The following is a 13018-nucleotide window of genomic DNA, read 5'->3' on the forward strand; positions in this document are numbered from 1 at the left end:
GGCTCAAAGAGAGAGCAGGGGGTGGGGAATGAACACTACAAGTACCTGAGATGGGAGTTTTAGAGCAAGACCCAGAGAAAGTGGTGAGCTAGAATTATGCTATGGAGGAGCATGAGTGCTCTGGCTGTGGGCAAAAGGGCTGCCAAGAATCTTGGGATAGAGATGTAAGACTTACTGAGACTAAAATTGTAAGTCTTTATTTTGATGGGGATGGAGATCTCCAGCCAAGTCACATTCAACCCCCAAGCAATAGGCAGGTCACTCAAAAGCCAAAGCACCTCCTTGGTGAGGGGAGCACCAGCAAGGGGCAATACACCATATCAGGGCTAGCCTCAAAAGGAGCAGCTGCACAGGGAGCTCCTCTAACATGCAAAAACCCTGGCATTCATTTTAGAAAAGCTCTTGCTGGTTTGTTTTCAAAGCCATTCTCTTGCAGACATGGCCTGGGATTTGGGAGTGCTTGCGACTGGCAGTGCTGTGTCACAGCTCACGCTCCTATACCCCTGCCCATAACCACCCAGAAGACGGCAAATGCATGAGACCCACCAGAGGTGTGAATATAGCAGCTGTTACACTTTATTTCATTGTTTGTTTTTTTATTTTTCCTTCTGATTGAAAAAGAAAAGACAGAGAAAAGATACAAAAGTACTAAAAGGTAACGATATTGGCAGGACATCCCTGTTCCCTGCTCCCACCCTGGGAAAGGCAGAAACACATCAGCAGCTCTCACTGAGAAAAGCCTGGGGGTGCGGGGCCACGCGGGGCTGCCGCCCCAGCCATCTGCACGGGGAACGTGCCTCTTAAGACAGGTACCAGGCTACAGCTGTCCCTTCTCCTGGGCACAGGGGTTTGGTACAAAGGAGCAATGCTTCCTGTCCTGCACTGGTCAGCTTGATCTGGCTGCAGTTAAAAAGCTGAGGTGTGCCATCAAAACAAGATAAGCAGAGTCTCTATAGGGGCAAGAGGAATCAGCAGAGGGATTGGCCTCTGTTAGAAGACAAGACTTCTTGCAGGGAACCATGATGCTCTGCCAGAGGCACCTCGCCAGCAAAACCAAGCGACCCCTTGGAGGTGGTGCTGGTGCAGGGGGTGGCCCAGCTGTGACAGTCTGGAGCCAAAAAGCAAGCAGAGCTGGGGCAGCATCAGGACAGACGTCCCCTCACCGCCTTGCCCAGCTGCTCTGCCTGCCTGAGTGAGAAGAGGTAGGGGAGGGAAGAAGGCAGAGGATTCAAGTCCTTAGGCCTAGACAGCCTTTGGGCTTTCCCCAGCGGTCTCAATGAAGGGTCCAGAAAGCACCAGTGAATGCTGGTTCACTGTGTGGCCTCCTGCTGGCAGCTGGACCAACCATTGGTCTCATCCAAAGAGTGGCATCAAAGACCCCCACACTGGAGCAGATTTAAAAACGACGACTTCATATTACTCACGGTTGCTCATCTTGATCCAGACAAGAAGGAAATTACTTGCCCACCCTTGCACCCAGCCAGACACAGGCTAAAGGTGGGGAACACCTAGACAAAGAGGTTACTCTCTCCACCAGGTGCAGCAAGGGCAAATGCCTGGTTCCTCTGCCTCACCAAGAGAGGTGACAGCTTGTTCTATTAGCTGTTGCCTTGTGGCACAAGACATATACGTGCCTTAAGGCCAGGTCCCGGTCAAACTCCAGTGGTAGTAAGGCCTGGCATTGTCCTAACTGCCTTAGAACTGTCTACGGAGAAATGTCCCACAGCTTCAGCCAAACTCCCCTCCCATTTCTTCCACCAACAGGTGGCCACAAAACAGAGACCTCTTTCTCTTACTCCATGCTACATCCAGGAATACTTGTTCCACTGGTACAAGGGGAGACCTACCTGAATTTAATACCCAGCATAACAGGGGAGTGGAAAGCTTGCTGGAGAAATTAGATTTGGTTGAGTTTGGTGATGCCAGTTACCTTCAGCATCATGTTAGGGCAGCAGAGTATTGGGACAACGCTATGAAGTGCTGCATATCCCAGAACACATACAGCCTCAGCAGAGAGGAGACTCAAGAGCACACAGTCACTCCCAAGTTGTTCTCTCTGACGATGCTGAGAGGACTGAGGGTGGGCACTGCATTTTCTTGGATGGCTGAACACAGACCTTCCATTCTAAAATTTTATTCTAACCTCCGATCTGCAAGTGGGTGGCTCATGCCTCCCATTTCAATCCCATTTTAGACAATATCACTGAGTTGCCAGCAGACCAGCTGGAATGTGCAACTAGATGTGCCAGTTACCCCCTCCCACCTCCCTCTCCTAGGGTCTGCCACTCAAGAGAGCTTGAAGTGAATGCAATTATAACAATCTCAGAGATGGATCTCCTTGCTTTGCAGGCAGCCCTTGAAAGTCTCTGTCTCCAACCCTGAACTCACTTCTGAGTGGGAGAAGGGTCAGGTCTATAGCAAAACACTGCAGACCCAGGTACTCTTGGGAAACTAGCTGGACTTGGTTTCACACCCTGATCGCTCATCCCTGCTGCCACGTAGGCCATAGTAGCCCCTGAACTCCTCAGGGATACCTTCAAGTACCACCATTCAAGCGTTTGACACTGCCTTGGCGGCTGCCTTTGCATTTTGTGGACCTGAATGGTTTGTTTTGCCCTGAAAGACAAACATCTCTCCCTTTGCCACTGTTCAGATACGGTAACGGTATGAAAACAGGCACTGCTGCAAAGCTGAATGCTTCCTGCTACCAGAGACGCTGTATTGCAATGATGTGTCATTGTCCCCTTCTCCCACCCATCCCCTTGGGTATCACCACCTCCCCTTCTCCCTGCCAGGCAGGCGGTTGGTTGATAGTTCCTGAGGTTTTTGGAGAAACTCCTTCAGTAGGCACATGACGGTTCTTCCACTGGAGCTATTGGGCTCAGCGGCTTCAAGGTGCTGAGGGAACGGAAGGCAAAGGTGGATGGATCATACACAAAGTGGGGCGGCGGGCGGCCTCCATTGATGCTCTGCAGGGGAATAAAAAGAGGGACAAAGTCAGTGCTCTCATAAGCTGCAGTGAATTTCTTGCCTCAAATGCTTTGTCACATCCCTCTCTGGTACAATTACAGTTCCTTGAATGGGTGGTCATGCTTCTACGTACAGCAAATGGCACTAACATAAGCAGCAAAGCCCTTTGCTTATGCCCTTGCTAATACCCCTTGAGAAAAAAGCATGTGTGCTCCCCCCTCCAGAACTGAGGTCCCTGGGATTCACATGACAAGGACCCACGGCACCTGTAGCCACTAAGTGAAATAGGATATCCAAGATGCATTTAGAGTCCCAGAGTCAGAATAGCATCACTGCTTGTAAATATCACATGGAAAAGCTAAATTCAGTCTCGCTTGGCCTTGAAGGAGGATCTACTACACTTTTAGAGCAGGGAGATAAACCAAGTCATCTCTGAAAACTCATTCTTCAGCCCTATTTTTCAACAGCTCTCCAGTAAGGATTTACAAATCACCCTTTCTTAATCTATAAAGTCCCAGACACACTGAAACTCTCCAGAGTTTTAGCTCCAGACTCCACAGTTCAATGAGGAACAGCTGAGAGATGCTCAGAGGAAAAGATCCCACCTGAAAGCCTTACAGTCTGGTTTGTACCATGGCTACCAAAGGTCATTCTCTCTCTTTTTGTTCCTGGTGTTCAGAGCGTGGCCAGAGCAGATCCAAAGGAAGGAGGCCAGAAATACCTGTGCATTCCCTACACTGCATGACAGGTCAGAAATGCTGTTCCCCACTAGGCTATGCTGGGACCTGTGGATCCCAGAGGAATTACAGTGCTGAAGAACTGACTCCACTCTGTTAAGCATGGAGTGTTTTCCTTTTACTTCTTGGGAACTTTGTTTTGTTTCTTTCCTTATGCAAGCAGAAGCACCAGTGGGGCAGCTGCTTCACAGACACCCTTCGGCCAGGAGAGGAGGTCTCACTGCTCTGTGGGTCAGCAGAGTATTTAATCATGGATCCTGTAGAGTTCATTCCCCAGGGATAGGTGTGAGCTACTGACTGCCACACACTGGGAAGTTCAGCAGCTCAAAAAATCGTGCAAATGTCCCCTCACCCTCATCTCACATCCGTCACTGCTGGGAAGGGCTTTACCATTATTTTCATGGAGGTGAGGAAAAAACCCACAACGCTCCAGTGAGAGGAGATCTGGCCTGGGCTCCGGTGTTATATGCCTCCCTGCTGCCTCTTCTAGGCCCTTCCTAGCAAGGCTCATGGTTTCCCTTGCTCAGCCTGCACTAAGGGACTGTTCCTCAAAAAATTAGGCTGTTTAGGAACAATTACGAACTCTGCTGTCTCCTCTAAGACAGAGGTTCATTTTGACAGATGCAACCACACACCAGCACAGCAAGGTGATGTTTTGATGCCACCTGCCTCTATCCCAGCTGGGGTTTAACTTGTCATCATAGGACAAGCACATACAACTTTTCCCAGAAAGCTGCTCAAACAGCCGGGCTCACCCAGTCACGCCAAATTAGAGTGTGCTACGGAAGTGTTCAAGCCAGGCCCCAGGTGCTGCAGTCACTGCAGCAGGATCTGGAAGCTTCTGCCTCCAGGATCTTGGTCACAGCTCAGCCCCATGGGGCAGCCTTCATGTCAGAAAGGGCCTCTTTAAAAGCCAGTGTGGGCAAAGTGTTCCTGCCTGGTTGCTACCTCCTCTGCAAATTAAGATGGGCACTTAAGAATGGAAAATGCCAACATGGTGCTTGGCATCAGCTGTGCCTGGAGTTTCAGCCAGCAAATCATGCCCTGCTACATCCCCCTGACACCTTGGCCAGCAGCATAAGAAACAAGAGAGGCAGATTTAAGAGCCTTTACTCAATAGCCACCTGCTGTGGGGTTATAGATGGTGTGTGCTCTGGCAAGCCTCAGAGCTGGAGGGTAACATAGCAACCCCTATTCAATGCTAAGGGGCAGAATAAATCAGCGCATTTGTCCTTCTCCAGAGCAGAGAAGGTCCCCTGCCAGTGCCAAGAGGGAACAGGAACAAAGAACCTGGCAGTACCCTCCATTTTGAAATGCCAGACAGGATTATGGAAGGCAGCTGAATCAGTTCATTTCTGACAGACGGCAGATGGAGAAGAGGCTGGGGAAAGACAGGTCCAGAGGACAGACGAAAGTCACCCGACAAAACTCACCAGGCTTTGGGTGGGGAAGCACCCTAGGGGTTTCTCTCTGGGCCTTCTTCTAGGGCCGATGTGTGGGGCAGAGAGCCTTCCCAGGGCACCACAAGGGAGACGGGCACAGAACAAGGGCTGAGGTGAAAGACAAGGATGTGAGAAGACACAGGAGGATGCAGAGATTCACAGGTGGTCAGGGAACTGCAAGTAAGGCTCAAACTGCACCCAATCCTGCCTCTTCATCATGGCACCTCTCAAGTGGCCACAAGACGATGGCTGGCTTTCAACAGCACAGCCACTACAACAGCAGGTGAGGGCAGGGTGAGAAGGGTCCTGTGTCCAACTGCAGGCAGTAACAGGAGAGGCAGTAATGCAACTGCCCTCATTCATGGGAACACCCTGACTGATCTGCAATTGTTTATAACGCTGAGCAGTATGGGTCTGTCTTGCATCCACTCCATGACTGACAGGGCAGCACCTCTGCTAGGGACCTCACTGGAGGAAAGAGCGAGCATTGGCACCAAATCACCCCACTCTCTTCTTGCAGAAGAGCATGTTTTCTTTGGAGCTTGTATTCTGCTCTAGGGATGACCAGGCCTGATCTGGCTTAGTCCACGACACCATTTGGGATCACAGCATGTGGTGGTCTAGCTCCGATGAGTAGCACAAGGCAAAGCTCTGTAGATGTATTCCCAGAAAGAAGATGGATAGGGCCAGCTGCCAGAGAGGGGAACACGTTCCTCCCACCCTGTGACTTGGGCCGGCTGCCTCCCTGTAGCCTGAGCAAGCGTCCTAGCCAGCCTGCCCTTCCCTTTGGGTGCCCAGCACCAGCCTATGAAGCCCAGGACGTTGCTCTGACTAAGGAAGGCTGCTAGAGTCGCTGCTGCGGCAGCAGGCCCCCGGGGAGCTTGCCACAAACCTGCCTGACAGCCCCTGCTGAGCAACCCCAGGCCAGCTCCTGCGGAGGCTCCTTGGAGCACAAACACTCCACACTTGACATTAAAGGCCGGTGTGTTCACTCTAATGGCATTCAGGCAGCTGGGTAACTCGCACAAAATGGAGCCTAATATGGGCCCTGCGCTCATGGCAATCATTAACCAGAGCCCTCAATTTGTTAAGTAATGTATTTACACAGCTGGAGAATGGCCTAAGATACAAGCACTCAGCTGCAGGAGGGCGCACACGCTCGGATGCACACTCTGTCACACACACCCATGCTCACTTGCACAGGCTCACCTGCTCTCACACACCTCAGGTTCTCCCCAGTACACATGCCCTTCCCTGGTCACTTGTCCACACTCCTCCATGCACACGCAGACCTCCTCCTGACTTGGAAATCACAAGGGGAGCTGACCGCGCTCATACAAATCTTGTCCGCTGACGTCGTAACTCAAGCCAAGCAGAGCCCAAACTCCACTGGCATCCAGGGGACAGTCCAAGGGAGCACAGCTCATCACATGCTTGTACAACCGCCCAGAGCAGAAGGTAGTTTCAGCATCTGCAGATACCCATGCTGCCTCATCGCACACCTCATTTGACTTAGATGAGTTCCTAAGGGAGTTAGCTTGTGCTAACACGTTTCAAGCAACTGTGCGCAGACCTTGGTCACACATGCTTGTCAGCATGAACTTCTTCCCTCATATATGCACGTCTACATATACAGTCTTGCAAAGCTGTACTGGGGTCACCAATTGCATTATCATCATTAAATATATGGCAACCAGGCTTGAAATATATCTGAAACACATTAGCAAAGCAGCACACTTACAGATGGTACAGATGCAACTGGGTGCAAATGCCCCAAAGAAGACCAGTGAAATTAAACAACATAGAAAAAAAAAAAAGCACAATTTCAATCATATTAGCAGCCCTCTGAAAACAGAAATGGGCAACTGCTCCATAAATCCATCTGTAACATAACTGTATGTTTCAGCAAGGGAAAAAGTATATAGGAAAAAGATAAACACGTAAAGGATAAATCTGCTAATACAAATCCACATTCCTCCTAGAAACCCATCCCTTACCCCCTACGAAGTCTGGGGAAATATCCCAAATGCAGATTGTGAAATAACTTAATTTTAGACTCATGATTCCACAGAAGCACAGATGTCTTCTTCTAACAAAGCAAAAGCAAGCACAGCTCCAAGCGTGCTTTCAGCTGTGGGAACGACAATCCCCACAGGGAGGGGGGGAAATGAAGTTACCTAACACAGCAATGCCTTAGAAGGGAGTGGTGTGCTAGGGGTGATATGAAACTAAGCCCTCCTTAATACTCTTTGGTCCTCTTTCCTAAGAGCTCTAGTATCCTGGCAGGATTCAAAATCAGATCAGCTTGTGCACTCTGCCAACCTGTCCCCTACTGAGGGCCAATCCAGCACAGGAGTCCTTTCCAACCCTTGGGCCCTGGTGGTTGGGAAACACTGTCGAGCTCCGTTGAAAGGATCCTGCCTTCCAGTGGTGGACACCTCTCAGTGGTGGGTGAATGATCCCTTTGCAGTCTGTAGACTCACTTGTTAAAAGTCCTTTGAGATGAAAGGCACCATGTAATTGCAAGTTGTAAAGGCGCATCCGATTCCCACCACCACCCTGTGTAGAAGGGAATAAATCCCCAGAAGAGCCTTGGCAAAGACGGACGCCTGCCTGCGATGCTGCCTGTTTGTGAGACAGCCGTCTTGCCCAGGAGTGGACAGAGCCAGAGGGAATACCAATATTCGGGCAGGGCACACAGAGACTAAAGGCCACCAGACTCTACAGGAGCATTTACAGGGACAGCACTTTTAATTCCACTTTGTCCTCCTTCCTCTCACCCCTGCCAGGTGGTTAGAAAAAAAACTGGTGACACTTCAATGTGTGAAATCCTCAGCTATGAGCAAGGGAAGGGTACTCTCAGGCCTTCTCCTAGCTATGTCTGTAATTCCAGACACAGTCTTGACTAAGACACTTTCCATCATCTGTGCCTCAGTTTCTCCTGTATATAATACGTACACCACAGTTAGGCAGCCAGAATGAACCAATTAACATCTAGATGTTGTGACCTTCTGATGAGAGGTGATTTCCTTTCAATTACGGTCTCGCTTCAGGCAGTTTTCAAGAAACAGTCGCTGACAAGCAGGACCAGCTCCTCCAGTGGAGCAGCAATTCACATTTAACTGCTGCTTCATTAACTCCAGTAGGGCCTCTGACAATTTATTCCAGTCACAGACCTGGAGCAGCTCAAAGAATAACTTTTCAAAGGCAAACCCCTTCCTTCCCAAAAGTCTCTCGTCCACCCCAGGTTCATATGCAGTTTAATTTCAGGGGATAGATAAAAGATAGACCATGACAGAACTTCATTTTAAGTCTACTCTTCTCTTCCAAGAAAAGGAAGGATCAACTCCAAATGCTGTTCTGACAAGGAAAACAAAACTTTGCAGTTAGTGCTGGTTTTCTGTGTTCTTGATTCCCTTTCCCTAAAAGGCTGAAAGGCCTGTCTTCCTCCACCAACATAAGGCTGCTTAACACCTTCCATGCAACCACATTGCAAAGACCAGTTCAATAGTTTACATACACAGCACTGTTCCTCTTAGATTTTTAATTTTTTTTTCCTTTCTATCAAACATTTGTAAATGTGTGTGCAGAGTTGTCAGATGGCAACTACCAGACCTAGAGAGGTGTCACCAGACAGACAACACTCAAGTTTTTTGGAAGGTACTTCAAAGGGCCTAGCAGATGCTTGCTGGTCACTTGCCCAAAAGCAGAAATAGGCCAGTTTCAGATACAAGTCCTTGCTGGCACCAGTGTAATAAGCCTTTCTTCTCCTCTCTCTCTCACATGTCTTTGACAAAGCTGACTGCAAGCTTTGATTTTGCCTGTCTGACAATCTGAAGGAAGGAGGGTCTACAATGAAAAGGGACAGATGGGTCATTCAAAGAGGCAGGTTGTCACTGCTCCCTGGCCAACTTGAGGAACTCACTGCTCCAGGGTCCTAGTGAAGGTCATGATCTGAAGACCACACAAATCTCTTAGGAACAAGTGAATGAACCCACATCCACCTGCTAGTGAGCTCTGTCTTGTCTCCACTTTCTCTCCTTCTGATATAAAATGGCCTGTGCTTCCCTGCACACACCTGCAGCAGTTCCTGCACACACCCCAGGAGGAGGAACAGGCACGAGAGGAGTTCCAAGTAAGCACAGACACAGGCAAGGCACAATCTGGCCCTAAATCTCTTAACTAATCTGAGTAGAGTCCTGAGTAGAGTCCATAACGGCTTTGGTCTGCACACAAGTGACACTACATTGTCCTCTCCTTCCCCTTTCCAGCCCTCCCTTGTGTGGCAAGAACATCCCCTCTCCCTCCAGAGGGATTGCAGCCGGCTGCCATTGCGGTCCTCCTCCCTTCGGGCCAGGAACCCCAGGTACCATGCTTCTCACAGCACCGGCACGTGGTGCATACTTGGGCATGTGCAGCTTCCAGTTTGCATGAGGCCAGGGCAACCCAATTCCCTCCAGCCAGGCAGGCTGGCACAGAGCAGCACACTGCTTTCAACTTAAAGGGAACCCAAATTAAAACTGCAAAGTGAGTATTAATTACCCTGGCATGAGCAGGCTGCGAACGCATGCTGACACAGTGCGCTTGCCTCTGGACAAACCGCCCCAGCCGTGGAAGCCAAGCACAGGAAGTGGGTGTATTATGGGAGAGGTGTGTGGGAAAAGAGGATTACAGCTCTGGGGACTGGGAGAGGGAACGGGTGCCAGGTTCCCACAACCATGCGAACAAAGGGCAGTGGGGAGCAACTGCAGTGGGCCTGGATGCAGTGGTAAAAGACATGCCTTATCTGCCATCTTGGACTTGAAGCTCTGCCAGAAAACAGAAGCAGAGCCACTGTGACCCTCTGCCATCCCCTACTCCTCTCTCTCTGCTCCATCACACAGGTGAGACCCAAAACTCACCAGATCTGTCCCCCTCTCTGAAATGTGCCTTGCCACTTCCCAGCCCCTTGAACCACAGCACCACCAGCCACAACTACCACCAACACACAGGGCTGTCCCAGGAGCAGCCAGTCACTGGGCTGCACCTCAGTCCTAACCTCCTTTCTACCTTTCTACCTCTCCCCATGCCCCCATTCTTAAACCAGACCCACAATCCACATCAGACCACAAAGCAAGGACAGCGCTGAAAATAGGACATCAGCCTCCTGACTCACCACCCACTCACTACTTTCATGGTGCTGTCTGGATTACAGAGCTCTTGGTTATTCCACAATGTCTATCCTGCAAGCATTTACATGATTTAATGGGTGCAAGGGCATACATGGCAGGAATTTATGAAAAGCAAGCAGCAATAAAAATTCTTTTCTTTAAGGAAGCATAAGAGAGAGACACGACCATCCCTCTTCTGGCTGCTATGGACAGGCTGAAGACTAGTTAGCCTTTGCCATGAAATCCAATAAAAGCAATGCTAAATAAAACAATGTCTGGAGCCAGATGTTTGGGAGTTCTTAACAGACAGAGGCATTCCCACCTTGGCTACGCTGGATCCTTCCCCACGCTGAAGAAACTCTGGACAAAGTCTTCTGTCAGGAATTATTGAAACCAAGGGCTGGGGTTCTCCAAGGCCAGCTATCACTGCACAGACACCTTCAGCAGGCAGCTGGGTTGGGAGGAAGATGGAGCGAGCTGGTTTTCCCAACAGGCAAACAGATATTTGTGCTCTCACTTAGCAGAGGACCCACTTTTCTCAGCAGAGATGTGCCCATCAACAGGAGATAAGAGCCTACCTAGGGAACTGGAGTGCTAAAATCTCCATGAGGGCCCTCTGCCCAGCAAGTAACCCAAGGATGCGACTGGCCAGGAAGACGAGTCTCTCTTGTTGCTTCCGAAGGGCAGGTTCAGGTTTAGACACTCAGTCACATACTAAAGACAACCAGGACAGTTTGACAAAGTATTAGCAAGCTGCAGTTTGGGATCTCTGCTGCCTGAGATGTTAGAGCTCTTTAGACTGCATGATACAGTATGAATACGGACACAGCTCAAGGAATGCGGTTTGAAGATCAAAGGCCAGACTTCAGTTCTCCTCACACTGTCTCTCTTTGGGCAAGTCACATTCTCTGCTGGTTTCTCAGTTTAACTCAGGCTGAAATTGCAATCATGATATTTATCTGCCTCTGGGATGCTATATTTAGCAATGCTTGAAAAGCATCTTGGGACCCTGTGATGGAACAGGCAGGGGGTGTATACATATATGTATACACACACACAAAGTCATCTGATTTTTTAGAATTTAGATTTTTTTTTAGAACTCTTTACTACTTACTATGCAGCCAGAACCAGAGGTTTGCACCAATACTGCTCCGTCACCTAGTATGCCTTGCATTTGTGAATAGCTCAGAGGCCTGCCAAGAAGGCTCAGGCCAGCATATCTCCTGCTCAGCTCTAAGCTCAAAAGGTTCCTTGTTTTAGGAGAAGAAAACCCAGCATGTTTCTGCAGTGGCCTTTTAGGATGCAGACACAAGAGATAAGAGACAGGGAAGTCATTCCAGGGATCTGGCCCTTGTCCAAGCAGAAGGCGTTCTCAACATTGATAAGATCAACGCAAGAGCACAGGAGGTTTATGTTCCAATTTAAAATTCTTATTTTATTTTTACATAGCAGAAAACATCTCTGTGATCAGCCAGGTTATCAGATGGGCCTTGAAATCCTTACTCCCTCCCTGCCTGCTTCAACAAGAGCTCTTGAGATATCCAGGGGCTTGACAGTTGTGTTTTCTACCCACCTACTGCTGCTGAGATAAGCCCAGTTCTACCGATCCCATTCAGAGACTGCATGTAGGAGATTGTGAAGGAAGAACAAGAATAGAACTAGAAAACAGACTTGTGACCCTCATCCCAAGAGGGCCTGGAGAACTGCAGAGTTGTGGTATTATAGAAAGACTCTGGAAGATGGGTCTCTGCATTCAGACCTGGCTACAGCTGATCAAGCCTGGTCCAAGGCAGAGGCAGTTACACCCTGCACATACTCGTACAGCCATCCTTCTTCCAGCGCCAAGGGAAGTGTCTTCATGCAACACCCAACTGCACCACGCAAACATGCTCTGGATGCTATGCTAAAATACCCATATGCATGCGTGCAACCCCTCCCGCTCACATCTAGCGCCTTGCTTCCAGTTACAGGCGTTACACTACCTGACACTTTGGGGCACCAGTGACCAGGTCTGCACACACACATTTCCCATCTCACTGTGCAACAGCCATGTAGGCCCACATCTACCCCTCCCCTTGTGCTAACACGTGCCATGCTACATATATCTATTATGCACAAATCCATACTTCATACACAGACTGTCACCTCCAATTTATCTCTGCTCACCAGCCTGTGGGGGCTGATTCTCCTGTTCTATTATTATCCTTTACTGGGGAGATGACAGAAGGGAGATTTTAATATTATTTTCTCTTCAATGTAGGCCCTGACCTCTCACAGCTGCCATTCCTGAAAACATTTCAAACACAACTGAGCTGCTGCAGATTTGAGAAGTTTATTAATCTCTCTGCCTTAATTTGTCTAGGTTCTTAGACTTGTCACATCACCACCCCATCATCCTGCTTAAGAACTGCTGAGCAAGTGGAAAGGCTGTAGCCTAACACTGCCTGAGTTGACTCATAGGAAGCTGAAGTACAGAGAACAACAACAAGGTGGCACCTTAACATTAAAACAGCACGTGGAGAAGCAAAATCCAGGCTACGTCACCCTCTTGAGAAAGATTCTCAAGGACCATGACATGTTTCCAAGGGCTGAAACTGTGTTTCAGTGTCAGAGGGCAAAGACACTGTCCGCCATCTCACCTTCCCATGGGAGACTTACAGCAGAAGACAAAGGAAAAGCATAGCTGGGATGATGCATGAGAGAACATCACCTTGCACTC

General features: G+C 49.3%; 1 protein-coding gene across 5 annotated transcripts in view; it reads right to left on the reverse strand.

Annotated features, from left to right (window-relative positions):
* Positions 1–554: 554 nt before the first annotated feature.
* Positions 555–13018, reverse strand: part of LOC104635800 (uncharacterized) — a 62596-nt gene continuing 50132 nt past the window's right edge. For all 5 annotated transcript variants that reach the window (XM_075749039.1, XM_075749037.1, XM_075749043.1 and 2 more), the window contains one exon: positions 555–2969. In XM_075749039.1, the coding sequence (XP_075605154.1) occupies positions 2841–2969 (129 nt within the window). In that variant the 3' untranslated portion in view covers positions 555–2840. The remainder of the gene's footprint in view (positions 2970–13018) is intronic.

The sequence above is a fragment of the Balearica regulorum genome, chromosome 3, assembly GCF_011004875.1.
Source record: "Balearica regulorum gibbericeps isolate bBalReg1 chromosome 3, bBalReg1.pri, whole genome shotgun sequence".
In the NCBI taxonomy this organism is placed as follows: domain Eukaryota; kingdom Metazoa; phylum Chordata; class Aves; order Gruiformes; family Gruidae; genus Balearica; species Balearica regulorum.